The sequence below is a fragment of the Pituophis catenifer genome, unplaced genomic scaffold (genome assembly GCF_029215685.1).
Source record: "Pituophis catenifer annectens isolate HBS135680 unplaced genomic scaffold, rPitCat1.0.hap2 SCAF_9, whole genome shotgun sequence".
NCBI classification, from domain to species: Eukaryota; Metazoa; Chordata; class Lepidosauria; order Squamata; family Colubridae; genus Pituophis; species Pituophis catenifer.
In genome coordinates, this window is record NW_027256889.1 from 9,784,473 (window position 1) to 9,800,423 (window position 15,951).

Genomic DNA, 15,951 nt, shown 5'->3' on the forward strand with positions numbered 1-15,951 from the left:
AAAGTCAGTGTTGGCTCCGATTGGAGTCAGGTTAGGATGTCGTGCTTAATAAATACGAGTTTTTCTTCAAAGACCTTGTTTGAAATGCAATTTATTTGAGATGACCTCGAAACTTGACAAAATGGTTGTATCAGCCACAAGGCAATGCAAATATTGACGACGTACATGTTGAGATGTCCATATGAATATAATAGAACGTGGGCGGAGAATGATTCTAGCTATTTTTTTTGTTGTTAGTTGCAAAGTCATGTCCGACCCATTGCGACCCCATGGACAATCTTCCTCCAGGCCTTCCTGTCCTCTACCATCCCCCAGAGTCCATTTAAGCTCATGCCTACTGCTTCAGTGACTCCATCCAGCCACCTCATTCTCTGCCATCCCTTTCTTCTTTTGCCCTCAATCTTTCCCAGCATTAGGCTCTTCTCCAGTGAGTCCTTCCTTCTCATTAGGTGGCCAGTATTTGAGTTTCATCTTCAGGATCTGGCCTCCTAAAGAGCAGTCAGGGTTGATCTCCTCTAGGACTGACAGATTTGTTCACCTTGCTATATCAGACAGCAAAAGCTTAGAGGGAAAGTAGGGTATGTTATGGGACCCATCAATTAGGAATGTACACCTAGTGGGACCATGAAAAAGGCTCTTCTCAGTGGTGGTCCTCTATGGAATATCATTCTCCCACCCCCACAAGATATAGTCGGTCCCCACCCTGTTGCTTTTCCAAAAGGCCCTAAAATGTGGTTTTTCTCAGTGGACCTCTGGACTATGAATGGAGATAAAGCTGATTAGAAGGTTATTTAATTGTATTGCTCCTACCATATGTGTGGTTGTGTATGTGTGTGTGGAGAGGGTAATGGGTTTTTTTTTTTTAATCTGGTGGATGTTTAAATGTTGTAACCCTCCCAGAGTCACCTATGTTTGGGCAGCTATATTAATTGTGTAATAAATGAATACATGGACAAAAGTGACATGTTCTTTTAGACGAACCAGAGATAACTGATCTTCTTCAATGTTTTCTTGCTTCATTCTCATTCCTTACCACCTCTACAGGTGAACGGTGCCATGACCTACTTACCTTTCCGCCTTGAAAGCGATAGTATGTGGGTCTTCTATCATGGGAGCAACATTGTTCTTCGGACGGACTTTGGCTTGTTTGTCTCTTTCGATCAACTCTACCACTTGATCGTCCAGGTGCCGGAAGCTTATCACAGCCAGATGTGTGGTTTATGTGGCAATTACAATGGGCATCCCCTCGATGACATCTCTCTGCCCACTGGCCAGCCGGCCCTAAGCGTGCAAACCTTTTCAGCTGCTTGGAAAGTAGCTGCTCCGTCTGCCGCCTGCACCGAAGATTGTGCCGCCGTAGTGTGTGGTGCATGTCAAGAGAGCCGGAAGGCCAGCTACATACATAGCACCCAGTGTGGCATTTTGCAGTCCTCTTATGGACCTTTCAGTGCTTGCTATTCCACCATCAACCCTACGGACTTCTACAACAATTGCGTGCATGACCTCTGCAAGGCAAGGGGGAACCCAGTTATTCTCTGCCGAGCTATCCATAGCTACGTTGCTGCTTGTCAAGCTGCTGGCATCCAGATCAAGCCCTGGAGGACAACAACCTTCTGTCGTAAGTCTTCTCCTAGGAAGGCAGTTTCTACGAAGAGTGGGAGCATCTCCTAAGGCAGAGTAGGGAGAATGGGAGGTTTGCAATAGCGGTGAATATCTATAGCTCGGGTGCAGTGGTGGGTTCCTCACGGTTCGGTCTGCTTCGGCTGAGCCGGTAGCGGTGACGATATGACGTCACCGAACTGGTTCTCCCACCCCCACCGCCCTCCCACCCCCCCCCACCCCCCCCACGTTATTCTTACCTTTTATTTGGTCCCACCCCCAATCTATTGCTGCCTCCTGAGTCCCAGCTGATGACTAGAGGGGAAAAAACTGTTTAAACTCTTGCGGCGGGGCTTCAAAGGGCCGTCCTACAGCTGATCAGTGTTAAAAGCAAACAAATGAGTCGGGTCGTAAGTGCGAGGACCTTCCAGAAATGACTCTGACCAGCTAGCCATGCCCACCTAGTCACATTACCTCCAAGCCACACCCACAAAATAAGCCACGCCCACAGAACGAGTAGTAAAAAAATTTAGAACCCACCCCTGCTCTGGCAGTAATGTTTTCTTCTCCTTGCAGGAAGAAATCCATTGCATATTATTTGAAGAAGAGTTGTAGCTCAAATGGGGTGGGGGTGGGGGGAAATACATGGTTTTGCCTGCAGGAGATTATTAGTTCAAATCTAAGCAGTGTCAGATGAAGGTTTCGTTTTGGTTGTCAAGCTAGTCAATACGGAACTCGAACAATCTCTGTTCTAACATACAGCTTCTCATATTGCTCTGTGGCTGCTGCCTATCTTCTCTTTTCAAGTAACTTAGTCTTCTTCCTTTCTTGCAGCTATGAAATGCCCGGTCAACAGTCAGTATGAACTCTGCACCCGGGCTTGTCCCATCAGATGCAAAGAGGCAACCGGCATCACAAAGTGCCCCAACCACTGTGCTGAAGGCTGCCAATGCAGAAAGGGCTTCTTTATGGCTGGGTACCACTGTGCCCCCGTCAGTCAATGTCGCTGCTTCAACAAAGGCATCTGGTTTAAGGCAAGTGAAGCAGTGGTGGGATTCAATTTTTTTTTTACTACCAATTCTGTGGGTGTGGCTTGGTGAGCATGGCAGGGGAAGGATACTGCAAAATCTCCATTCCCACCCCACTCCAGGGGGAAGGATACTGTAAAATCTCCATTCCCTGCCCACCCCACTAACCTGCTTTCCAGCTCTGTTCTCCTGTGCAGAGCAACAAAAGAAGACCCAGACGATCAGCTGGGACTCGATCAGCTGGGACTCGGGAGGTAGTGAATACATTGGGGGCAGGGCCAGCCAGAGGTGGTATTTACCGCTTCTCCAAACTACTCAAAATTTCTGCTACCGGTTCGCCAGAACCGGTCAGAACTGGCTGAAACCCACCTCTGAAGTGAAGGCAGAAATTCTCACGATTGCAATTGTTTTGTTCTATTTAGCTTTTCAGTTCCTGAAAGATAGGATAGGATAAGAGACTAGGAAGGTGCAGCTAAGTCCCTTGTTCTCCCTTTTGCCTGGACAAAACGTAATGAGTAGTGGAGGAAGACTCCTGGGTGACTAGACAATGGTTAATGGGGTGGGGGAGGGGGGACTGTGGCCATTTCCAACTAGGCAAGGCCCTCCCCAGAGCCCCCATTTTGTGAGAATGGTGTAGCATGTGCTGAAAATCCCAAAGGTGCCCGCTTAATTTTATTATTCATTCAATTTCTATAAGATGCCAACTCAACTAATAAGTCTTGGCGACTTAACCTTGGAAGGATGGAAGGCTGAGTCAAACTTGAACTGGTCAGCATCTAATTCGTGGCAGTGGAATGCAGAATCAGCCTGCAATACTGCATTCTAACCCCTGCACCACCAGGGCTCTTTATTATGATTGTGAAGTCTAGGACTACCCATAGACATAACGTTCCGTCTTCTTCCAGTTTTTCTCATAACAACCCATGGAGTAGACTGAGCTGAAAGGAAATGACTGATTATCTCAATAAAAGAACAGAGCAGGAGACATCTAGTCACTACTTGATTTTGGCTTTCTGCCTTTTCCGTTTCAGTGATGCATGTTGAATGGTCCTGCAGGGTTGATGATTTAGGAAGCAGAATAGCATCTGCACAGTAGCAAGTTGTCGATTCTCCAAAGTAGAAGAACTATAGCTGTACAAAGCAGATCTTATGGATGAACCGGGGTTGCCAGCAAACAAAAACATGTTGGCATTCTCACTGCTGCATCCCAAAAGAGTAAAATATTAAAGGATAAGGAGGAATGAAACTTGGCTCAATAGCAGTAACTGCGAGAGGGACAAATATGAGCCAGCTGTGGGCTGCAGCTGCCAAAAAAAGCCAATGCAATCCTAGGCTGCATTAACAGAGGGATCGAATCAAGATCACATGAAGTGTTAGTACTGCTTCATGTTGCCTAAGATCACACTTGCAATACTGCATCCATGTTTGGTCATCACAATATAAAAAAGATGTTGAGACTCTAGAAAGAGTACAGAGAAGAGCAACGGAGATGATTAAGGGGCTGGAGGCTAAAACATATGAAGAATGGTTACAGGAATTGGGTATGGGCAGTCTAGTGAAAAGAAGAACTAAGGGCAGTGGTGAAAGCCAAATTGTTTTACTACCGGTTCTGTCGGCATGGCTTGGTGGGCGTGGTGTGGCTTGGTGGACGTGGCAGGGGAAGGATGCTGCAAAATCTCCATTCCCACCCCACTCCAGGGGAACGATGCTGCAAAATCCCCATTCCCTCCCCACTCCTGGGGAAGGATATTGCAAAATCTCCATTCCCACCCCACTCTGAGGCCAGCCAGAGGTGGTATTTTCGGGTTCTCTGAACTACTCAAAATTTCTGCTACCAGTTCTCCAGAACCTGTCAGAACCTGTTGTATTTCACCCCTGACTAAGGGTGATATGATAGCAGTGTTGCAATATTTGAGAGGTTGCCACAAAGAAGAGGGGGTCAACCTGTTTTGCAAAGCACCGGAAGGCAAACAAGAATCAATGGGTGGAAACTAATCAAGGAGAGAAGCAGCTTAGAACTAAGAAGAAATTTCCTGACAGTGAGAACAATTAACCTCCACAACAGTCCCTTCCAACTCTCTTATTCTGTCTTCTATTCTGAATGGAAAGAGAAATGAAAATAAAAACGGGAATGATGATGATACCAGAGAGACAGTGGGAAAAGAGAGGTGATCCAGATTAATAGAAATTAAGGAATCCATCTATCAAACCCAATAGAAGTGGAAGGCTGATAATTAGATATCAGATAAGAAGGTTTTGCAAATATGCAATGATGCCACAGCAATTGTGATCATCATCATCTTATTAATGTAAGATATAAATACATCCTGCCGTGGATGCTGGCCATTTCTTAGCTATCCCCACCCACCCCTAAACCTGCTGTATTTTTTATTGCAGCCTGGGACTCCAACGATCACATCCAATTGCATGGAGAGATGCACTTGTGAACGTCAAGGTCATCTGACGTGCACTCCATTCCCGTGTGCAGCTGGAGAAACCTGTGTACTGAATAATAACAAATGGGACTGTGTCCGGAAGGAAGGACACTGCACTGTTGCCCATGAACACATCTTCACCTCTTTTGATGGAGTATCTGGAAAGCTTCCAAGTGAGGGGTCCTTTGAGATCACGGCCCTTGTCAACGCGAAGTCAAAATCATGGTTCCGGGTGGTAGTGCAGGTGAAGAAGTGTCCCCAGTGTGCGACACCCAGTGTGGTCTCCGTCACTGTCTATTTCCACAAACTGATTGTGCTGGTGAATAAGGATAGCTCAGTCTCGGTAAGAAACGGCTACTGGCAGATGATAGCTCTCATGTTTTATTCACCTATTCTACTCTACTTATAGTACTATCTATCTCTTTCTTCCTTCCTTCTTTGCCTTCCACATACAAAAAGTATGGGATTTCTAATCACCTAATTGCCTTTCCTTCCCTCTTTCCTTTTCAGCTAGTTGTCTCTGTCTGACCTAGACTGCCACAACTAATGAACAAATCAATGAGGTGTAAATTGTATAATGAAAGGTACCAGTAGCAACTGAGATGCAGCTGCAGTGAAGTTATAGCCTATGTACTCTTAGGAGACTAGGAGGTAACACAGAGATCAAATGAATGAAGGCAGATATACGTGTCCCAGGATAATATTGCAGGGTCCGATCTGGGTCAGTCCCTGGAACTAGAGCAGTGGTGGTATTCAGCTGGTTCTATGCGGTTCAGGCGAACCGGTAGTGGCAGCGGCGGGAGGCTCTGCCCAGCCACCCCGGATGTCATCACACCCCAGTTTTGACGCTCTGCATATGTGCGGAAGGTCCTGCGCTCACATTTGCAAACCGGTAACGAAGGTAAGTGAGTACCACCCCTGGACTAGAAGTTTAGTCTTCCGAGCTTTCAGACTCATGCTGGAGCCCATCCTCAGGGAACGTCTCTCTAGCAGAGTGTGTGCTTTCGGCTATTCTGAGTATGGTATTTATATGGTGCCTGTTGTATGTGGCTTTTTTAGTTGTTGATTGGGGTGTTGATGGCTGGCTATTAAGTCATCGGCTGTTGTTTTCTTGTGCTGTTAAGCCCTCACCTCCTAAGCTGGTGTTAAAGCAGCATTCCTGTTGATTGATGAGGGGCCTGTTTCCCAGCTTCAACCCATGCTGTTTTTGTACCTGCTCATCCAACAATCTTAGTAGCTACAAAACTGAATGCATACATCAGAGATTAAATGTCTATGAGTTAACATGGCAATTTAGGATGGAAGAATTAGGTGCAGATTGATATACAAGTGTACAGTTTGCAGAAAATTCACTTTCCACACTGCTGCTGGCAAGGAAAACAGCTGAGGCACAGCAATCCACTCTACCACGCTGATCAGCTGGGCTTTGGAAAATGGAAATATAGGTAAGTCTAATGCAGGGGCAGGAGGGCAGTCCCACTTCAAAATCGGAGCGAAGCGGTTCGCTCACGGCTGAAAGTCGGCGCTAACGGTTCACTTGAACTGGTGCGAACCAGTAGAATACCACCACTGATGTTGATGCTAAAGGAACTGTAAATTTAGTCACCATTGCATTCTCTGGCTGTGGTAAGTACTGATTTTCTAGAAAAAAAATTGCCACTTTCTAGCACTCTTATTCACCGCTGGTTTCCTCCCGTATCTTCCACAATTCAGTATACAATGTCTCCAGGTAACCTGTGGATTTGCATTTTCTAGGTGAACGGGCATCCTGTGCACCTCCCAGCTCAGCCTTCCAAGGAGGTCTCCATAACCCTGGTCCAAGATACGGTGGTAGTGGCACATGAATCAGGTGTACGGGTTCTCTATAGCACTGGGGGTGACTTAACAGTGACAATCAGCGCAACCCTGGCCAACAAAGTGTTCAGATCCTGTGGGAACTTCAACAATAATGGTGCAGATGACTTGAGGCTTCCACATGGGAAGAAGGCCCACACTATTACTGAAGTCCTGAACTACTGGAGAGTTAGAACAGGAATACAACAAGGTACGTAAGGATAGAAATGTCTTTCTTTTTTTTAACATTTTTCTAGTTTTGCTCTCTAATTTAACCCCATCTTTAGACAATAAATGGGACGCGATTGCTCAGTGGCTAAGACGCTGAGCTTGTCGATTGAAAGGTCGGCAGTTCAGCGGTTCGAATCCCTAGTGCCGTGAAATGGGGTGAGCTCCCGTTCCTTGTCCCAGCTTCTGCCAACCTAGCAGTTCAAAAGCACATAAAAAATGCAAGTAGAAAAATAGGGACCACCTTTGGTGGGAAGGTAACAGTGTTCCATGAGCCTTTGGCATTTAGTCATGCCGGCCACATGACCACGGAGACATCTTCAGACAATGCTGGCTCTTCGGCTTTGAAACGGAGATGAGCTCCGCCCCCTAGAGTTGGGAACGACTAGCACATATGTGCGAGGGGAACCTTTACCTTTACCTTAGACAATAAAGTGGAAACTAATCCAGGAGAGAACCAACCTAGAACGAAGGAGAAATTTCCTGACAGAACAATTAATCTGTAGAATGACTTGTCTCCAGAAGTTGTGGGTGCTCTAACACTGGGAGTTTTTTTTTTTTAAGAGATTGGATTTGTCTGAAATGGTATAGGGCAGGGGTCTTCAATCTTTCTGACTTTGCAGACTGGTGGTGGGGGGGATGGAAGGGTATGGTTCCACACAAGCAGCGGGCACACATACTCACATGAGTTTGCACAGGTAGGTAGGTCCATGCAGCCACCGCTCACACAAATCGAGTTTTCTGAGATACAGCACCTGCCACTTGTGCAAATGGAGCTTCGTGTGCAAGTATGAGTGCCCACTGCTCACGCAAATGGAGCTGCATGCACGAGCACGAATGACCGCCACTGGTGTAGCCCAGTTCTGAACGCGTCGCAGCCCGGTGGCAGGCCTCAGCCTGGGGTTTGTGAACCTCTGGTATAGGGTTCATGATCAAGGAGGGGGTTGGATTTGAAGACCCCCAAGGTCCCTTCCAACTCTGTTGTTCTGTTAAAGAAGAAACTGAACATCATGTTCCCATCAGTGCCCACTGGTGCAAACATCTAAGTGCACCATAGCCTGGCATTTGACCATCCATGCTTAAGGAAACGTGATCTACTTAATGTTTGCCCCTCTTAATATTAACGTCTTTTCAAGCTTCATATGGAAGTGCTAAACATTTATTTATTTTTATTCATTTATTGATTTGTCAAACACGTAAGATAACAGATATAAGTATAAACATGATTATGAATATAGTATATGCAATGGTGGGATTCAAATAATTTAACAACCAGTTCTCTGCCCTAATGATTTCTTCCAACAACCAGTTCACCAAACTGCTCAGAAAGTTAACAACCGGTTCTCCCGAAGTGGTGCGAACCGGCTGAATCCCACCACTGAGTATAAGGATACGAATAAATGGGGACAGTAGGATAGGGATGGTAGGCACGCTGGTGTGCATAGACATGCCCCTTACAGACCTCTTAGGAATGGGGTGAGGTCAACAGTAGACAGTCTAAGGTAAAGTTATAGAGGTTTGGGGAAGTCAGGTAATGCATTCCAGGCATTGACCACTCTGTTGCTGAAGTCGTATTTTCTGCAATCAAATTTGGAGCGGTTTACCTTGAGTTTGTATCTATTGTGTGCTCATGTATTATTGCAGTTGAAACTGAAGTAGTCATTGACAGGTAGGAAGTTGTAGCAGTTAATTTTATGTACTACGCTTAGATCAGACCAAAGGCGGCATAGTTGTGAACAGAGGAGTGGAGTACTCTTCTTGTGAAATATCTCCGGACTCGCTCGATTGTATTAATATCCGATATTAATCGGGTTCCAGGCAGATGAGCTGTATTTGAGAATTGGTCTAGCAAAGGTTTTGTATGCTCTACTTTGCAGTACAATATTACCAGAGAAGAAGCTTCGCAAGATTAGGTTAACAACTCTTAATGCCTTTTTGGCAATGTTGTTGCATTGAGCATTTATCGCCCTGAGGGGGAGGGATGGCATATGGTTGTTTGAAATTCAAAATACCAAACACTTTTTTCTTTCCTTTTTTTTTTTTTTTAAGCTTATTTCAAAAGCCACTCCTATACGGCACCTTGATTCAAGATCAGTTTTCATAACACCAACATTCCCAGGAATGCAGTCTGGACTGTATCATGGATGGATGGAAGAGAAAATTCTTTTCTTTATATGAACCCATTCGATTAGCATCTCTGAAAATCTGCATTTGAGCACATTGGGCAATGGCGTTTACAACTAAAATGGTAAAATTATGTATATTAAAAATCCACAGACGCATAAGTATTTGGAGAAGAGAATCCACAATGGCATTGCGTTAAGGGAAATGGATGAGAAAGGGATTCCCCAATGTGTGCAAATTTTGTGTGAATTTTCATGTATTTTTTTAAAAAATGTATATTGAATACTGAATGCTGGGAAATTCAGCAAATTTGACAGATTTACCTTTTCCTACAAGCAGGAATATCTTCTAGTGCAAGATTCACTAACTTTAGTAACTTTAAGCTAGCATGAGGAATTCTGGGAGCTGAAGTCCACATGTCTTAAAGTTGTCAAGACTAGCTGTAGAATTCTGGGAGTTGAAGTCCATGTGTCTTAAATTTGCCAAGGTTGGGAAATTTTGTTCTAGTGTCCCAGACTACAAGTGATCAACTGGTCTTGTAAGCACAACATAGCATCTTTTGTTCTATTGCCAACAGCTACCTCCCACCAACTGGATTCACATATCCTACAAACCTACTTATTAATTGAGATCACCAGCATAAGCTCTGGTTTGTTTCCAACACTGAGCGAAACCTACATCAAACAAGCAACACTACTACTAATGTAATGCTGATGTCTGAATCCCGCCATTGTTTCACAAATACCGAAGCCCCAGCAGTTGAGATGATTGTATTTAACTTGGATTCTAGCTAGGATCTGCTTTTTTTAAAAAAAAAAATCTACTTTCTTTGATGTTTTACATTAGTTACCTACGAAACTTCAACATGATCTGCTGAATTAATGTGGTTACTGTATTTGACTTGCAAAAGTTCAGTTGACCACAAGGTGTCACCAGAGATTTCCACCTCTTCGCTGCTGTCTAGTGGTTATTCAGATACTTGCAATCTAGATATAGTAGCTCTAAATATACATAGTAGCTGTTCACGGCAACATAAGGTTTAGATATATAGCTTTTATTTTACTTTATTTTTTTGGTGAGGGAGGTTGAGTGTTTTGGATCATTTTGAACTAACGCTGTTGAAACTGTTAGAATCAATTAAAGCTTTTGATAAAAGATTTTTGCAGTTTTCCGTGCTGTTTACATTAAACCTGTTGCAGCTTTAACAGAAACATTTACACTGTACTCATACAGTTTTCTCTGTAAGCCATTCCAAGGAGGAAGAATTTAGCAGGCTCTGTAGAATGGTGAGAATAGGGGAAGGTAGAATTTAATTGGTTGCAATGTCTTTGGGTTTTAAATCTTTCTTGTACACATAGAGGCAACCAAATGCACATACAGGTGAACAAATCCACCTACAACTTTGCTAAAGGCTGTAGCTGTTTCATTGATTCGGCCCCAAAGATAAGTCAGAAGAATTCCGTAAACGTGTTCTCTCATTCAAACCTCACATCCATCACCTGTCTTGCATTCAAAGAACCCACTACCCCTTTTAAATAAACAATGATCCCTCGTCACAATCAAAGCCTTATGCTAGAAGCAGGAGGAGGAGGTTCAACCATGATCTAGTTGCCATGGGGGAAAAAACAGCAATCTAAACAACGAAGATTTGAAGCAAGATTCTTTATTAAAATACCCTATAACAGTGATTTCTGGGCTCCCGGCCAAACTGACTGAGATATAGCGAGAAAGACAATAGATTGAGAAAAGAGATGGAAAAGGTGTATTGACAATCATTAAGCATGCAGATAGAAAAAGCACCCAAATCTATATGGGCAATGAGGTAGTTAGATTTGGCCTTGAAAACAGCACCCCAGTTTCCCTGTTCCCCCTTATTCCTTTTGTTATGATAATCAGATGAGCCTTTTTTCAATCCTTCTTCACAAAATACAAGCCTTGTTATCCTCTTCGTGCTCCCTTCCACAGGATCACACTAAACTAAATTATGATGGCAAGGGGTCCTCAAACAACGAATCAATTTTTAATTAAGATGAATCTACTTTTACAGAGTTTTAAATTCCACGTCGCTTAGCTTCATCGGAGCAATTCCTATGGAAACTCAGACCTCCGGAAATTTCTGTTTCCCACGTCAACGTCCTTTGATGGTGAGGCTTGCCGAAGAACTTCCTTCTTGATTTCAATCTACTATCCCATTAGCATCATCAGATCAGCCGGTTCAATCTTATCCCTAGGCACACTAAGAAGTAAAAGAGAGATAACATATAAGAAGAAGGAAGGATGTTTGAGAAACGGCATCTAGCAAAGAACACGAAGCAAATAGGAGTTTTTAGAGAGCACAAGAGATTGCCAGCACAAGAGAACTTAGGATACTAATTTCCCCATCAGACCGATCTTACTGCCGAGATCTTGGTCTTCTTTGGCTTGGTTAGCTTCCCTGTCTCATCTTCAGCTGTTCCTATCTGTTATGTGGGTTCTCCTTTCTCTGTGTGTTGATGGCTGAGTGTTGTGATAGGGAGGTGACTGAACCAAGTAGATCAATGAGGGAGAGGAACACAAGCTATAAAAAATAGGGTCAAAGGCAGCCATGCATAAGAAGTCATCACTACCTGGTGCCAAAGCTCTGATGATGATGATGATGATGATGATGATGCCTAGTTTGGTGATATACTGTTTACAAGAAGAAACAACAAACACCAAATTCCCAACATTTCAATCTACACATTTTTGCAGAACAACTGCCCCTAGGAAAACCTTTGCACAACTAGTGGATTGCCGTGCCTCAGCTGTTTTACTCACCGGGGCTGCAGTTGAAGGTAAATTTTAGACTGGTTTGGAAATGAAGCACCTGTGTGCGGAGAGCGTGTTTGGCACACGTGCGCTCAGCGAACCATTTGTTACACTGGTTGAATCCAGTGAGCTGGATGTGCCTTGCCCTGGATCAGAAGGTCCTGTTCACTGTCTTTGGTCACCTCCAAACTGGATTACTGTAATACACTCTATACAGGCTGCCCTTGAAAATCACTCAGGGATTACAATTGATCCAAAATACATTAGCACGAGTAGCGAAGGTGCATTTAAGCATGCCCCAGACAACACCACTCATTTCCAAACTACAATGGCTTCCTATAAGTTCCAGGTGCAAGTCAAGGTCTGAGGAGTCCTTGGTGCTCTCTGAGCTTGGTTGTGGCCGGTATTGATGATGCTACCTAGTTTGGGTAATGAAAAATAACCCAAGTGCAGACATTTCATTACCCAACTAGATAACATCATCAGTGCCAGTGGTGTGGGGTTTGCTCTCTGTTCATAGACAGTAGCTTGCCCTGCCAGTGTGAAGGATGTGTGGTTTCTTCCTTAGAGAACACCAAGAACGCCTCATTTCAACCCTGAGCTACAAATATGCTCCTTTATTGGTAGTTCAAATTCTGAGTGATGCGGTGGCCTAGAGGTGGAGCTCTTGCCTCACAATCAGGAGGCTGTGAGTTCGATCCTAGCTAGAGGCAGTTATTTCTCTCTCTGGGCACAATGAGAATATATCTGCTGAACAAAGCTCCGCATTGATGACAGGAAGGGCATCCGGCAATTGAATGGAGCTCTGCTAGCTCCATTCAGTTGCCCAGACTCCACCCCGCAAGGGATTATAGAGTCGTTAAATGATGATGATGATTGGTAGTTCAAGGTCTGTTTGCCACCTATAAAACCCTACATTGCACAAGTTATTTGCAGATATCCCTACTGACACATACTCATCCCATACCCTCCAAAAGATTGGGCATGCTTCATGTTTCTTCCCTGACATGATGCCATCTGATGGGTCCAGATGACATGCCTTACAGTTGTGACACCAGCTTTCTGAAATAATCTGCAAAGTCCCACGTATGCCACCCAAAAGCTTTACTTGCATGCAGATTTTTTTTTTTTTCATTCGTGTCTACAGAAGGAGAAGCTTCAGGATCCCCGATGCTTCCTCTAAAACGGATGGAGCGCCTGGGAGACGTAAGGTACATACCAGAGCATTTTCAGTGCAAGGGAATGTGTATAAATCTGATCTCTGTTAAATATGTCCAGGAGGTCAGACTCTGGTATTTCCAGCCATTCGCTCTGGTACATTTACAGTTTCGTGATTTACAACAGAATAAAATGTTGTTATCTATTTCAGAGGGGAAACGTTCTGGTGAGTGACAAATGGCTCCCAGATGCAAGCATATCCTTCTCCTGCATTGAGGGCAGCCAAAGCTCTTAGCTCTGTCTGTCAAATGTTAACGGCCCCTCATTCTCCTCTTCCGAACACCACCAGATCACGATGCTAGATCAAAACACCGTCCGTTTCCCAGAGCGTTTTTGGAGAAATCATTGGAGGCAATAACTAAGAGCAGAGATGGCATTCAGACCGGTTTGGACCAGTTCGGGCGAACCGGTAGTAGCGGTAGTAACCGGAAGTAGTAGCGACCTGCGGGTGAGGTGGGCCACTTGCCCTCCCACCTGCCCTCCCGCCCTGGTGCTATGCCGTCATATTTAGCCACATTTTCAAGCTGTGCACATGCGTGGAAGCCATACGTGTGAGCAAAGCACATGTGTGGGAGGTCGTGCACATGCACACTCACATTTTCGGTGCTGGGCGAACCGGTAGGTAAATGATGTGAATCTCACCCCTGGCTAAGAGCCAGAGAAAGGCATCAAAAATGTTAAATGGAAAAAACGACGTCCACAAACACCTTCACTGCATTTCAAAGTCATAAGAAGCCACTGAAATGTCAATGAATGTTCTTCTCTCAACCCAGCACTGCTGCCTTACAGCGGTTTCAAGTCAATGTCCCAAAGCTGTTTTTTTTCAAGAGGCAACTGTGTTTTCTGGCTTTTCTTTGAAGACGTTTCGCTTCTTATCCAAGAAGAAAGTCCAGTTGCCTCTTGAAAAAAAGCACCTTTGGGACAACCATGACCTGGATGACTGAGAATCTCTATTAGACTTTCAAGTCAATGGTTCTTTTAGAAAGTTGATGGCTCAGCTTGCTGTTTTTAATTCAAGCAACGGTAAAGTTTTCCCCTATCCGGTCGTGTCCAACTTGAGGGGGCAGTGCTCATCTCTGTTTCTTAGCCGAGGGAGCCAGCATTGTCAGAAGACGCTTCTGTGGTCATGTGAACTATATGCTGAGGCACATGGAATGCTGTTACCGTCCTATCAAAGTGGTACCTATTTATCTACTCACATTTGCAGAACTTTCCAATTGCTAAGTGGGCAAGAGCTGGGGCAAGGACAGGAACTCATCCCGTCTCACGCCATTTGGGTCTCGAACACGGGCTGTCCACTTTCTAGCTAACTAACTCAGCATCCTTAACCATTGAGCCATCGTGCCCCTCCCCCTTAATTCAAGGAAAGCCTTATTATCAGTAGATTAGCCTGGGAGACAGAGTAGGGAAAAATAATCAAAAATTCATTTACCAGAGTAGCGAAATCTCTGGCCGTCCAAGACAACAAGAGTTCCGGAATGTTGCCGACATCCACTCCGCCTGGTCCCTTCAAGTCATCCGCTGGGGTGTAGTTGAAGTTTCCACACACTCCGCACACTTTCCCTGCCAAAGCTGGGCTGACAGACACGGCTATTCTGTGATTTGGGCCAAATGTTATTTGAACCTGAGGTATCTGCAGGACAATCACATCACCGGTCAAGTCAAACTTCACTACGTTGGTGATCTCGACTGGGATTCTCACCGGCAGTCCATTCACCTGGAACACACGAACAGAGACCAACAAAGTTAGATAGGGATGCAAGGAAAATATCCGGTTGTGTTGCCGCCGGAGCAGGGGGTGGCGGATGGGAGGTTATTTTATGATGTTACTTTATTAATTTATTATATGATTCTCTCTTTTATTAATTTTATTGTTTTTTATAGGAGGTTTTTATATTCTTCTAAGCCGCCTTGAGTTGCCATCTGTGCGAATAGGCGGCAATATAAATTTCCTAAATAAATAAATTCTCCTCCAAATGCTGCAGTGAGTTAGGCCATCGCTTGCTTTTTGTTTTTCTTGGTTTATGTCTCTGCTACAGTGGTGGGTTCCTCCCGGTTCGGTCCGGTTCGGCCGAGCCGGTAGCGGTGATGATATGATGTCACCGAACCGGTTCTCCCCCTCCTCCCACCCCCCCACCCCCCCCCCACGTTATTCTTATCTTTTATTTGGTCCCACCCCCAATCTATTGCTGCCTCCTGAGCCCCAGCTGATGACTAGAGGGAAAAAAACTGTTTAAATTCTTGCCGTGGGGCTTCAAAGGGCCGTCCTACAGCTGATCAGTGTTAAAAGCAAACAAATGAGTTGGGTCGTAAGTGCGAGGACTGGTCGTAAGTGTGAGGACCTTCCAGAAATGACTCTAACCAGCTAGCCACGCCCTCCTAGTCACCTGACCTCCAAGCCACACCCACAAAATAAGCCACGCCCACAGAACTGGTAGTAAAAAAATTTAGAACCCACCCCTGCTCTGCTACCTTGTATGGATTTCCAGGTTGGTGGCACGCAACACCTTATGGGTTGCTCCAACACTGGAGGTTTTTAAGAAGAGATTGGGCAGCTGTTTGTCTGGAATGGTACAAGGTTTCCTGCTTGAGCAGGGGGTTGGACTAGAAGGCCTCCGGGGTCCCTTCCAACTCAGTTATTCTGCGATGCTAAGTTAAGAATGGAAACTATACAAGCTTGAGGTGATTTAATCTGCAGA

The 15,951-nt window shown here is 44.8% G+C and overlaps 1 protein-coding gene across 1 annotated transcript in view; it reads left to right on the top strand.

Moving 5' to 3' along the window:
* LOC139321359 (IgGFc-binding protein-like) overlaps positions 1-7,114 on the top strand; it is a 32,741-nt gene extending 25,627 nt beyond the window's left edge. Inside the window, exons 7-10 of the mRNA XM_070950031.1 lie at positions 1,045-1,618; positions 2,434-2,633; positions 5,025-5,405; positions 6,818-7,114. Coding sequence (XP_070806132.1) covers positions 1,045-1,618; positions 2,434-2,633; positions 5,025-5,405; positions 6,818-7,114 — 1,452 coding nt within the window. The remainder of the gene's footprint in view (positions 1-1,044; positions 1,619-2,433; positions 2,634-5,024; positions 5,406-6,817) is intronic.
* Positions 7,115-15,951: the final 8,837 nt, after the last annotated feature.